Source organism: Pleurodeles waltl, chromosome 7 (genome assembly GCF_031143425.1).
Source record: "Pleurodeles waltl isolate 20211129_DDA chromosome 7, aPleWal1.hap1.20221129, whole genome shotgun sequence".
NCBI lineage: Eukaryota > Metazoa > Chordata > Amphibia > Caudata > Salamandridae > Pleurodeles > Pleurodeles waltl.
Window position 1 is genome coordinate 353920820 of NC_090446.1, and position 13131 is coordinate 353933950.

Below are 13131 nucleotides of genomic sequence, written 5' to 3' on the forward strand. Positions count from 1 at the left end.
AATCCAGCCAATAGGTTTTTATATAGAAAAATATCTTTTCTTAGTTTATTTTAAGAACCACCGGTTCAAATTCTACATGTAATATCTCATTCGAAAGGTATTGCAGGTAAGTACTTTAGGAACTTCAAATCATCAAAATTGCATGTATACTTTTCAAGTTATTCACAAATAGCTGTTTTAAAAGTGGACACTTAGTGCAATTTTCACAGTTCCTAGGGGAGGTAAGTATTTGTTAAGTTAACCAGGTAAGTAAGACACTTACAGGGCTTAGTTCTTGGTCCAAGGTAGCCCACCGTTGGGGGTTCAGAGCAACCCCAAAGTCACCACACCAGCAGCTCAGGGCCGGTCAGGTGCAGAGTTCAAAGTGGTGCCCAAAACACATAGGCTAGAATGGAGAGAAGGGGGTGCCCCGGTTCCGGTCTGCTTGCAGGTAAGTACCCGCGTCTTCGGAGGGCAGACCAGGGGGGTTTTGTAGGGCACCGGGGGGGGACACAAGCCCACACAGAAATTTCACCCTCAGCAGCGCGGGGGCGGCCGGGTGCAGTGTAGAAACAAGCGTCGGGTTTGTAATGGAAGTCAATGGGAGATCTAGGGATCTCTTCAGCGCTGCAGGCTGGCAAGGGGGGGGTTCCTCGGGGAAACCTCCACTTGGTCAAGGGAGAGGGACTCCTGGGGGTCACTCCTCCAGTGAAAGTCCGGTCCTTTAGGTCCTGGGGGCTGCGGTTGCAGGGTCTCTCCCAGGTGTCGGGACTTAGGATTCAAAGAGTCGCGGTCAGGGGAAGCCTCGGGATTCCCTCTGCAGGCGGCGCTGTGGGGGCTCAGGGGGGACAGGTTTTTGTACTCACAGTCTTAGAGTAGTCCTGGGGTCCCTCCTGAGGTGTTGGATCGCCACCAGCCGAGTCGGGGTCGCCGGGTGCAGTGTTGCAAGTCTCACGCTTCTTGCGGGGAGCTTGCAGGGTTCTTTAAAAGCTGCTGGAAACAAAGTTGCAGCCTTTCTTGGAGCAGGTCCGCTGTCCTCGGGAGTTTCTTGTCTTTTCGAAGCAGGGGCAGTCCTCAGAGGATGTCGAGGTCGCTGGTCCCTTTGGAAGGCGTCGCTGGAGCAGGGTCTTTGGAAGGCAGGAGACGGCCGGTGAGTTTCTGGAGCCAAGGCAGTTGTCGTCTTCTGGTCTTCCTCTGCAGGGGTTTTCAGCTAGGCAGTCCTTCTTCTTGTAGTTGCAGGAATCTAATTTTCTAGGGTTCAGGGTAGCCCTTAAATACTAAATTTAAGGGCGTGTTTAGGTCTGGGGGGTTAGTAGCCAATGGCTACTAGCCCTGAGGGTGGGTACACCCTCTTTGCGCCTCCTCCCAAGGGGAGGGGGTCACAATCCTAACCCTATTGGGGGAATCCTCCATCTGCAAGATGGAGGATTTCTAAAAGTCAGAGTCACCTCAGCTCAGGACACCTTAGGGGCTGTCCTGACTGGCCAGTGACTCCTCCTTGTTTTTCTCATTATTTTCTCCGGCCTTGCCGCCAAAAGTGGGGCCTGGCCGGAGGGGGCGGGCAACTCCACTAGCTGGAGTGTCCTGCTGGGTTGGCACAAAGGAGGTGAGCCTTTGAGGCTCACCGCCAGGTGTGACAATTTCTGCCTGGGGGAGGTGTTAGCATCTCCACCCAGTGCAGGCTTTGTTACTGGCCTCAGAGTGACAAAGGCACTCTCCCCATGGGGCCAGCAACATGTCTCGGTGTGTGGCAGGCTGCTAAAACTAGTCAGCCTACACAGATAGTCGGTTAAGTTTCAGGGGGCACCTCTAAGGTGCCCTCTGGGGTGTATTTTACAATAAAATGTACACTGGCATCAGTGTGCATTTATTGTGCTGAGAAGTTTGATACCAAACTTCCCAGTTTTCAGTGTAGCCATTATGGTGCTGTGGAGTTCGTGTTTGACAAACTCCCAGACCATATACTCTTATGGCTACCCTGCACTTACAATGTCTAAGGTTTTGTTTAGACACTGTAGGGGTACCATGCTCATGCACTGGTACCCTCACCTATGGTATAGTGCACCCTGCCTTAGGGCTGTAAGGCCTGCTAGAGGGGTGTCTTACCTATACTGCATAGGCAGTGAGAGGCTGGCATGGCACCCTGAGGGGAGTGCCATGTCGACTTACTCGTTTTGTCCTCACTAGCACACACAAGCTGGCAAGCAGGGTGTCTGTGCTGAGTGAGAGGTCTCCAGGGTGGCATAAGTCATGCTGCAGCCCTTAGAGACCTTCCTTGGCATCAGGGCCCTTGGTACTAGAAGTACCAGTTACAAGGGACTTATCTGGATGCCAGGGTCTGCGAATTGTGGATACAAAAGTACAGGTTAGGGAAAGAACACTGGTGCTGGGGCCTGGTTAGCAGGCCTCAGCACACTTTCAATTGTAAACATAGCATCAGCAAAGGCAAAAAGTCAGGGGGCAACCATGCCAAGGAGGCATTTCCTTACAGGGAGAATACATGTCAACACTGGATTTCATATACCCATCCATCCATCTCATAGAAAATACCTCAAGTTTGTCATACAAGGAAAGCATTACCAACTCAAAGTATTACCCTTTGGGATAACTACAGCCCCCAGAGTATTTACAAAATGCCTTGTAGTAGTAGGGGCCCATATAAGGAGACAACACATGCATGTATTCCCATATCTCGACGATTGGCTAATAAAAACCAACACTCAGCAGCAGTTTCAAAATCACACACGTTACGTAATAGATACCCTACACACACTAGGGTTTTCTATAAATTACCAGAAATCACACTTGCAACCATCTCAAGTTCAACAATACTTGGGAGCAACACTCAAAAACCGATTGCCAGTCCAAGCCCACAAAGGGTACAATCATTCCACACCATCGTTCCAAAGATACAACCAAATCAGCACTACACAGTCAGATTTGTGATGAAACTCCTAGGCATGATGGCATCATGCATCGCAATTGTCCCAAACACACGGTTACACATGCGCCCCTTACAGCAGTGCCTTGCAAACCAATGGACGCAGGCACACGGTCAACTCCAAGATCTAGTATTGATAGACCGGCAAACACACTATTCGCTTCAATGGTAGAACTACGTAAATTTAAACAAAGGGCGGCCTTTTAAAAGACCCTGTGCCTCACGCCATTCTCACAACAGATGCATCAATGATGGTGTGGGGAGCACACCTCAACAATCACAATATACAAGGACAATGGGACAGTCAACAGAAACAACTACAAATAAATTACTTAGAGCTGCTAGCAGTCTTCCTAGCACTGAAAGCATTTCAACCTCTTCTAGCTTACAAACGCATTCTTGTCAAAACAGACAATATGACAACAATGTACTCTTTAAACAAACAAGGGGGAACACACTCATCACAAATATGCCTCCTAGCACAAACAATTTGCCATTGGGCAATTCAAAACAATATTATCCTAATAGCGCAATATATTCCAGGCATTCACAATCAATTAGCGGACAATCTCAGTCGAGATCACCAGCAAACTCACGAGTGGGAAATACATCCCCAGATATTACAACAATACTTTCGCCAGTGGGGAACACCAGACATGGATCTGTTCGCCACAAAGCAAAATACAAAATGCCAAAATTTTGCATCCAGGTACCCACACCCTCAGTCCAAGGGCAATGCTCTATGGATCAATTGGTCAGGGATATTTGCTTACGCTTTTCCCCGTCTCCCACTCATTCCTTTTCTAGTCAACAAACTGAGTCAAACTAATACTCATAGCACCAACGTGGGCACGCCAACTGTGGTACACCACACTGTTGGACCTCTCTGTAGTACCTCACATCAAACTTCCAAACAGACCAGACCTGTTAACACAACACAACCAACAGATCAGGCACCCCAATGCAGTGATGGTCAATCTAGCAATCTGGCTCCTGAAGTCTTAGAGTTTGGCTATCTAAATCTTCCAAATGAGTGTATGGAAGTCATTAAACAGGCAAGAAAACCTACCTCTAGGCATTGTTATGCTAATAAATGGAAAAGATTTGTTTTCTACTGCCAAGCAAAACACATCACACCGTTAGATGCCTCCATACAAGACATCGTAGGTTATTTACTACACCTACAAAAAGCAGATCTCGCTTTTTCTTCCATCAAAATACATCTCACTGCAATCTCTGCTTAGTTGCAGATTAAACACACAAAATCACTATCTAGAATACCAGTCATTAAAGCCTTTATGGAAGGACTAAAAGGGATCATACCTCCAAGAACCCCACCAGTACCCTCGTGGAATCTTAATATTGTACTTACACGACTCCTGGGTCCACCTTTTGAACCCATGCATTCTTGTCAAATCCAATTCTTAACATGGAAAGTGGCATTTCTAGTAGCTATCACTTAACTACGAAGAGTTAGTGACATAAAAGCGTTCACTATTGAAGAACCCTTTATACAAGTACACAAACATAAAATAGTTCTCTGCACAAATCCAAATTTCTGCCAAAAGTCATCTCACCGTTTCATTTAAACCACACTGTGGAGCTCCCAGTCTTCTTCCCACAGCCAGACTCAGTAGCAGAAAGAGCACTGCGTACATTAGACATAAAAAGAGCACTAATGTACTATTTAGACAGAACAAAACAATTTCGTAAAACTAAACAAGTGTTCGCCGCTTTCCAAAAACCCCATGCTGGTAACCCTACATCCAAACAGGGCATAGCCAGATGGATAGTCAAATGCATACAAACGTGTTACCTAAAAGCTAAAAGAGAGTAACTCATTACACCAAAGGCACACTCCATTAGAAAGAAAGGAGCAACAATGGACTTTCTAAGTAACATACCAATGACAGAGATTTGTAAGGCAGCCACTTGGTCCACACCTCATACTTTTACCAAACACTACTGTGTAGATGTGTTAGCAACACAACAAGCCACAGTAGGACAGGCTGTGTTAAGAACTTTATTTCAAACAACTTCAACTCCTACAGGCTGACCACCGCTTCTGGGAGGATTACTGCTTTGTAGTCTATGCACAGCATGTGTATCTGCAACTACACATGCCATTGAACGGAAAATGTCACGTACATCTGTTTGTGGCATGTTCCGCTGCTGATTCCCATGCGCCCTCCCACCTCCCCGGGAACCTGTAGCCATTTAAGTTGCAATTAGAAATTGTATATATGTAAATAAACACTATTTTAGCGCAAACTATGTACATACTTATCTATTCCATTGCATGGACATCTTTCCTATTCTCATTCTACCACTTCTACCTCACCCTCTGCGGGAAAACAATCTAAGATGGAGTCGATGCCCATGCGCAGTGGAGCCGAAAGTGAGGAGTCACTCGGTCTCGTGACTCGAAAAGACTTCTTCGAAGAAAAACAACTTGTAACACACCGAGCCCAACACTAGATGGCAAGAACAGTGCACAGCATGTAAATCTGCAGCGGAACATGTCACAAACAGATGTACACTGGGTAAGTGACATTTTTCATATATGTATGTATGTGTGTATATATATATATATATGTTCGATGGCATGTGTAGCTGCAGATACACATGCTGTGCACATCCCGCCATCTGGTGTTGGGCTCGGTGTGTTACAAGTTGTTTTTCTTCGAAGAAGTCTTTTCGAGTCCAGTTTAGGTGAGCCACTGAGAGGGCTCAGGTCTTGCCATGCTCTAGGCTATGGGGCGGGCGGCCGGGTGCAGAGGGTTCTTGAACCGATGGGTGTCACCGGTGGCGGTCACGGTGAAGGGGGCCCATAGAGACAGGGTGGAGGCATGGACTGGGGTACCAGTTCGCGTGAACCAACAAGTGGACCCTGAGTCTAACGAGTCTGGGGGACGCAAAGACACCAGAGGTCCTCTTCTTCTCTGTCTGAGGCATCCGGATGCAGAGATGAAGTGGACCATTGGGGTTGCTGTCACCGAAGGCGCTCGCGATCGAGGGGGCTGCACAGGGAGACTGCAGGTGTTTTAGAGTGAAGGTCGCAGTGGTTAAACCCACAATGGACTTTGTCTCTGGAGAGGCTGGGACAAGCTTGGCACTGCTGGCCTATTTCAATGCGGTTTAGAGGGCTTGGGTACAGTGGTGTTGTCTGGTGGCAGTTTTGGTGATCCAGAGTCCTCTTTAGCAGTTTTTGGGTGCTTGCAAGGCTGCAGGGACGCAGCTGTACTACTCCACAGGAGTACCCTTGTGCTGGGACAAAGGCTGGCAGTCTTCCTGGGCTTTTGAAAGTTTCAGCACCTGGAGGACAAGGCAACTTTGGCACGATTGTCGAAGTTAAAAGTCAGGCTGGCAGAGTTGGCGTTGAGTTAGTCACTGGTCTTCAATTCTCGCTTTTGCGTCTCTGGAGTGTCGTCCTTCTTCAGGTCAGCAGGATCAGCTTTCCTGGGGCCAAGGGTTCCCTTAAATGCTGATTATTTTTTGGGGGGTGTGTATTGAGGAGTGTAGGATAGTAGCCAATGTACTACTTAGTCATGGGGGTCACTACACACCCTATAGGACCACTTCCTGTGGTAAGGGGGCATAACCCTGCCCCAGAGTTCCTAGTTCTGCCATCACCAAGATGGCAGACTTTCAGAAATTGTGCCCACATTAGGCAGCTCACCTTAGGGGTGGGACTTACCTGAGAGGGGTGCCAGCCTCTCTGACTACTAATTTTCCCACCTGCCCAGGTGCCAAATGGGCCCTGCGGCAGGGGGTTGGCATCCTCTCCTTTGAGGCAAGCCATATCTACATATCAAAGGCAGCGAGTTTCTTTGAAGCCCCCTGCCAGGGAATGCAGATTCACAGGTCATCCTGCTGAGGGAGAGTGTTTTTTTTTTCTATCTGCCCGAGAGCAAAGGCTGTCACCCCTTAGGGTCAGAATTGTGTCTGGTGGTGGCAGACTAGTTAGAACTAGTCAGCCAGCACACAGGTAGATGGTAGGTTTTCAGGGGGCACCTCTAAGGTGCCCTCTGGGTGCATGTATCAATAAATCCATCACTGGAATCAGTGAGGGTTTATGAAATGCAAGATGTTTGATTCCAAACATCCCTATTTTTTAATGAAGCCATCCTATAACTGGGGATCTCGTACTGACCACGGTCCATCACATGTACTTAAAATGGCTTCCCTGCTCACTCACTATGTCTGAGAATCGGCAAAGATATAGTGGGGGCATATCTGCTCTTGCAGATATGTCCTCACAGGTAATATAATGCACCTTGCCTTAGGACTGTAAGGCCTGCTGTGGGTGTGACTTACATATATTTGCATGCAGTGTTTAAGGAAATGGCACACAGCTGTGCCATGTCGTGTTTTTACTTTGAGCTGGACCAAGACACGCATTCTGCAATGGTAGTCTGCATGTACTAGGTGAGGGGTCCCTGAAGGTGGCACAATAGATGCAGCAGCCCGTAGGGTCCCTCTTTGGTACCCATGCCCTAAGTTCCAGCGGTACTATTTACTAGGGACTTTCAATGGTGCCAAAGGTATGGCAAATTCGGGAACAATTGCAGTTTTAGGGAAATATATCCAACACTAGGGAAGTGGTTAGCAGGAACCCAGTGCACTTTCAGTCAAAATTGCATCCGATACCAGGCAAAAAGTGGGGACGCTTTCCTACACTTTCTAAGGCAGATGCACTGGCACTCAAGGATATTTAATATATTTATTTATTCATTTATTTATTACAATGGTTGGTTCCTATATGATGGCTTTTGTGAGCCATGCAGAGCATCCAAATTACCCCCCAGTTCACCAGCAGCCAAAAAAAGGATAGCTCTGGCTATTTACAAGGTCTAGGTAGACTGAACGTAGTGAGTTGCAGATTGAGTTTGGGATTTGGTCATGAAATATGTTTAATACTTGCAGTAGAGATGGGGTTTATTTTTTGATTTGAGGGAGAAAGAAAGTGTAATGTAATGTGGCCAACTATGTTAGGATTGGGGTGAATTTAAAGCTGTAGATTCTCATTGCCTCTCATGGTTTGGTTGAATTAGTGGAGTTTCCAACCTACCCTTAGAAAATGTGAGTTCAGTCTCCTGTAGATTGTAAGCTGTGACTTTTTAACAGTGGTGCAGCTATAGGCTTGTCAGAGGATTTGGGTAAAATATATCGGGGTAAAGTGTGTCTTGGTGGGTTGGCATGCAGTGGTGAATTCTTAGTATTGGTCACGGTAGAGCTGTGTTGGTATTGATTTGCAAGAGCCTGTCTATAGCATTGCTACACAGGACTGGGGCTAAACCTGGACTTTGGTTTCTGTACACTTGTTGTAGTAGTTGCCATAGTCAATTTTGTGCTATCCTTGAGGCATTTACATTGATGTATTTTGCGTTGATCTATTTAGTGCAAAGTTTGTCATTTACGAGGTGTCCTGGGGTTTTAGGCTTGCCACAATTTGATTTGTTGGAACAAAAGTTTAGTATTTGCACAATGAAATGCCATGGGGTAGCTCAAGATTGAAGTTTATTTGTAAAGTTGGCCATCCCACTTAAACTAATACGTCTTAATGTTTTGCATTTCTATAAGGTTGTGCATTGGAAGAGCTATATGGAATCCCGTTACGTATCAGTGGTGACAGAGTTTTTTTTTTTACTAAATGCCTCCATAGTGAAAGAGTGATTCTTAAAGTGACAAATGGCTGTAATGTCTTGTTTATCCACACCGGGAAGGGGATACAGTGGTTGTGAAATGCACGGACTAATAACTGCAATATGTGAAAATAATACTCAAAAAAAGAATTATTTTGTTTGATAAGCTCTATCTAGCCTTCCATTAATTTCTGCCAGCTCTTTTCTCACAAACCCTCTGTATTTACTCTTTCTTACTAGGATATTGGCACTCTTAAAAGATGACAAAGGTAGAATCATAGACTGCGTCTTTTTTTTTTTTTGGAAGAAGTGAGAGGCAAAGTGCTTTCTGGTGTCTAACTGTATTAAAGTCTGTGAAGCTTTACCCAGGGAACTAAAAATATTTCACATGTTAGTATTGTGTGTGTGTTTAATTTTTGCAGAAATTGGCACAGAGCGGGCCTGCTACAGAGACATGTCATCCTTTCCGGAAACCAAAGCTGAGAAGTATGTCAATAAAATCAAGGGCAAGAAATTCCTGCAGTACAACCGGCGCCAGCTTTCCCGCATCTACCCAAAGGGCCAGCGCCTTGATTCCTCCAACTATGACCCACTCCCTATGTGGATCTGTGGCAGTCAGCTAGTAGCCCTCAACTTCCAGACTCCAGGTAAAAAGCTGTCATAGCACAGTGTGAGATAAACACAACTAAATGTTTTGCTTGTGCTGTAGAGAATTTCTTCAGAGTACATTCAATTATGAAATTTGGTTTCTGCCACTGGTGTGAATCAATGTTCAGTGTAAAGCTTTCAAATGATTGGTATTTTCAGTGTTAGAGTAAGCTTTTCTTTTATATCAACACATACAACATGGTTCTCAGCAAGGTTGTCACCATACCTGCCAGCCTGCACTTGGTATTTGTCACAAGAGGGTAGTTTTAACTGCTGTTAGGACTGGGCGAGGACCAGATTTTCTGATATGACTCAATATGTTAATCCAGAAAATCTTAAGTGTAGGAATCAGGCTCTTTATATAGTGGATCAAAAAGAGGTATATTGTGCAAAGAGTCCAAGCAAACCCCAGAGGAATTACAGAGGCACAAATGACACCCCAAATGCTCTTTTTTGTGGTAGGGAGGGCGAGCAGTTATGCTAATCAGAGGATGGTGATAAGCATGCAATGCACGCACATTAGCAGTAAGTGAATCGTGCATTCAATAAATAAATCAGACACCAATTTATAAAAATAACACATACTTTTACAGAGACTTTGATACCAAGATCATTGGAATCAGGTGTGTACATTTTGAGTTAATAGGTTTTACAGTTTTCAAACTTACTAGGGACTTACAATGGTGCCAAAGGTATGGCAAATTCGGGAACAATTGCACAGTTTTAGGGAAAGATATCTGACTCTAGGGAAGTGGTTAGCAGGAACCCAGTGCACTTTCAGTCAAAATTGCATCAGATACCAGGCAAAAAGTGGGGACGCTTTCCTACACTTTCTAAGGCAGCTGCACTGGCACTCAAGGATATTTAATATATTTATTTATTCATTTATTTATTATAATGGTTGGTTCCTACATGATGGCTTTTGTGAGCCATGCAGAGCATCCAAATTACCCCCCAGTTCACCAACAGCCAAAAAAGGATAGCTCTGGCTATTTACAAGGTCTAGGAGACTGAACGTAGTGAGTTGCAGATTGAGTTTGGGAATTGGTCATGAAATATGTTTAATACTTGCAGTAGAGATGGGGTTAATTTTTTGATTTGGGGGAGAAAAAAAGTGTAATGTAATGTGGCCAACTATGTTAGGATTGGGGTGAATTTAAAGCTGTAGATTCTCATTGCCTCTCATGGTTTGGTTGAATTAGTGGAGTTTCCAACCTACCCTTGGAAAATGTGAGTTCAGTCTCCTGTAGATTGTAAGCTGTGACTTTTTAACAGTGGTGCAGTTATTGGCTTGTCAGAGGATTTGGGTAAAATATATAGGGGTTAAAATGTGTCCTTGTTGGGTTGTCATGCAGTGGTGAATTCTTAGTATTGGTCACAGTAGAGCTGTGTTGGTATTGATTTGCAGGAGCCTATCCATAGCATTGCTACACAGGACTGAGGCTAAACCTCAGTTTTCAAACGTTGACAGTGCTATTTTTGGGTGCAATAATGTTATCCAATGGAGGGAAAATGTTCGATGGCATCTGTCGCTGTAGATACGCATGTTTTGCATAGCTCGCCATCTGGTGTTGGGTCGGAGTGTTACAAGTTGTTTTTCTTCGAAGAAGTCTTTCGAGTCACGGGACCGAGTGACTCCTCCTTTTGTCTCCATTGCGCATGGGCGTCGACTCCATCTTCGATTGTTTTTTTTTTCCGCCATCGGGTTCGGACGTGTTCCTGTCGCTCCGAGTTTCGGAACGGAAAAACAGCTAAATTTCGGAAGATTTTCGTCGGTATTGTTGCTTTCGGGATCGGCGTAGTTAGAATCAACACCGCATCGAAGATCGAAGAGCTCCGGAGCCCTTCGGGGTAGTTTTCGATCCCCGTCGGGGCCTGCTCGGCCCGACCGCGTGTAGAAGAACGCCGATGGAACGGACCCCGTTCCGTTTCTGTCCCAAATGCCACAAAAAATACCCCTATTCAGACCAACACTTGGTCTGTAACCTGTGCCTGTCACCTGAGCACAGTGAAGACACTTGCGAGGCCTGTCGTGCGTTCCGGTCCCGAAAAACACTCCGAGACCGTCGAGCCAGAAGACTTCAAATGGCGTCCACGCCGACAGCGCACCGAGAGTTCGAGGTACAGGAAGAGGAAGAAACCTTTTCGATACACGAATCGGACTCCGAGGAATTCGACGATCAACGAACCGTGAGTAAGACGTCGAAAACCACTCATAAGAAGATTGTCAAGGCCCAGGGGACGCCACTGCCACCAGGCCATGGCTCCACCCATAAATTTGGTGACCGACTGTCGGCACCGAAAAAGGCCCAATCAGTGCCGAGACCGTCCGACTCCGGTCGAGACACCGGCACGCAGCCTTCTCGGGACCGAGAAAGTGCTGGAGACATACATCGACACCGAGATAGCGGTGTAGACACGGCTCGACGCCGAGACAGCGGCACCGATGAAGATCGACGCCGAGATGTTTCGACTCCGAAAAAGAAAAAAGCCACCTCGGAGCCGAAAAAAGATGCAGACAGGGTTTCGGTGCCGAATCAACCTGCAACCAACCCAGTTTCAGGCTCTTATACCGAAGAGCAATCAATGACCTCCCAAATGCGAAAGCATAGGTTTGAGGAAGACCTGCAATCCACCGATGTAGACCATACGCAGAAACTTATTTTTATACAGCAGGGGACAGGAAAGATAAGCACCCTTCCCCCTATTAGGAGAAAGAGAAGACTGGAATTTCAAACTGACCAAACACCACAAACAAAAATGGTGAAAAGGGTTACTCCGCCACCCTCTCCTCCACCTATGATTCACGTCTCGCCAGCACAAACACCATCACATTCCCCGGCTCACACCACCATGAGCCAAGGTGACCAGGATCAGGACGCATGGGACTTATACGACGCCCCTGTGTCAGATAACAGTCCGGAGGCATACCCTACAAAGCCATCACCACCAGAAGACAGTACTGCATATTCTCAGGTGGTGACTAAAGCAGCACAATTCCACAATGTAAGCCTCCACTCAGAACAAGTCGAGGATGACTTTCTATTCAACACCCTCTCTGCCACCCACAGCTCCTACCAAAGCCTGCCTATGCTCCCTGGTATGCTTCGGCACGCAAAATACATCTTTAAGGAGCCGGTCAAAAGTAGGGCAATCACACCAAGGGTGGAAAAAAAGTATAAAGCGCCTCCTACAGACCCTATTTTCATAACTTCGCAGCTGCCACCAGATTCTGTCGTTGTAGGAGCAGCTAGGAAAAGGGCCAACTCCCACACATCTGGGGACGCACCACCCCCAGATATGGAAAGCCGCAAGTTCGATGCAGCTGGAAAGAGAGTCGCAGCACAAGTTGCAAACCAGTGGCGCATCGCTAACTCACAGGCACTTCTTGCGCGCTATGACAGAGCCCATTGGGATGAGATGCAACATCTCATTGAACATCTACCCAAAGACCTACAAAAGAGGGCAAAGCAAGTGGTTGAAGAAGGACAGAACATTTCAAACAACCAGATATGCTCCTCCATGGATGCAGCAGACACAGCTGCAAGAACAATAAATACATCTGTGACCATCAGAAGGCATGCATGGCTACGAACGTCTGGGTTTAAACCAGAGATTCAGCAGGCAGTTCTCAATATGCCATTCAACGAAAAAGAACTGTTCGGTCCAGAAGTGGACACGGCGATTGAGAAACGTAAAAAGGACACGGACACTGCTAAAGCCATGGGCGCACTCTACTCCCCGCAGAGCAGAGGAAATTACAGCACCTTCCGCAAAACACCCTTTAGAGGGGGGTTTCGGGGTCAGGCCACACAAGCCAGCACCTCACAGGCAACACCATCCAGTTACCAGGGACAGTACAGGGGAGGCTTTCGGGGCCAATATAGAGGAGGGCAATTCCCTAGGAATAGGGGAAAA

General features: G+C 46.5%; 1 protein-coding gene across 2 annotated transcripts in view; it reads left to right on the forward strand.

Moving 5' to 3' along the window:
- PLCG1 (phospholipase C gamma 1) overlaps positions 1-13131 on the forward strand; it is a 775517-nt gene that overhangs the window by 642337 nt on the left and 120049 nt on the right. For both annotated transcript variants that reach the window (XM_069243788.1, XM_069243789.1), the window contains exon 26: positions 8988-9212. In XM_069243788.1, coding sequence (XP_069099889.1) covers positions 8988-9212 — 225 coding nt within the window. The remainder of the gene's footprint in view (positions 1-8987; positions 9213-13131) is intronic.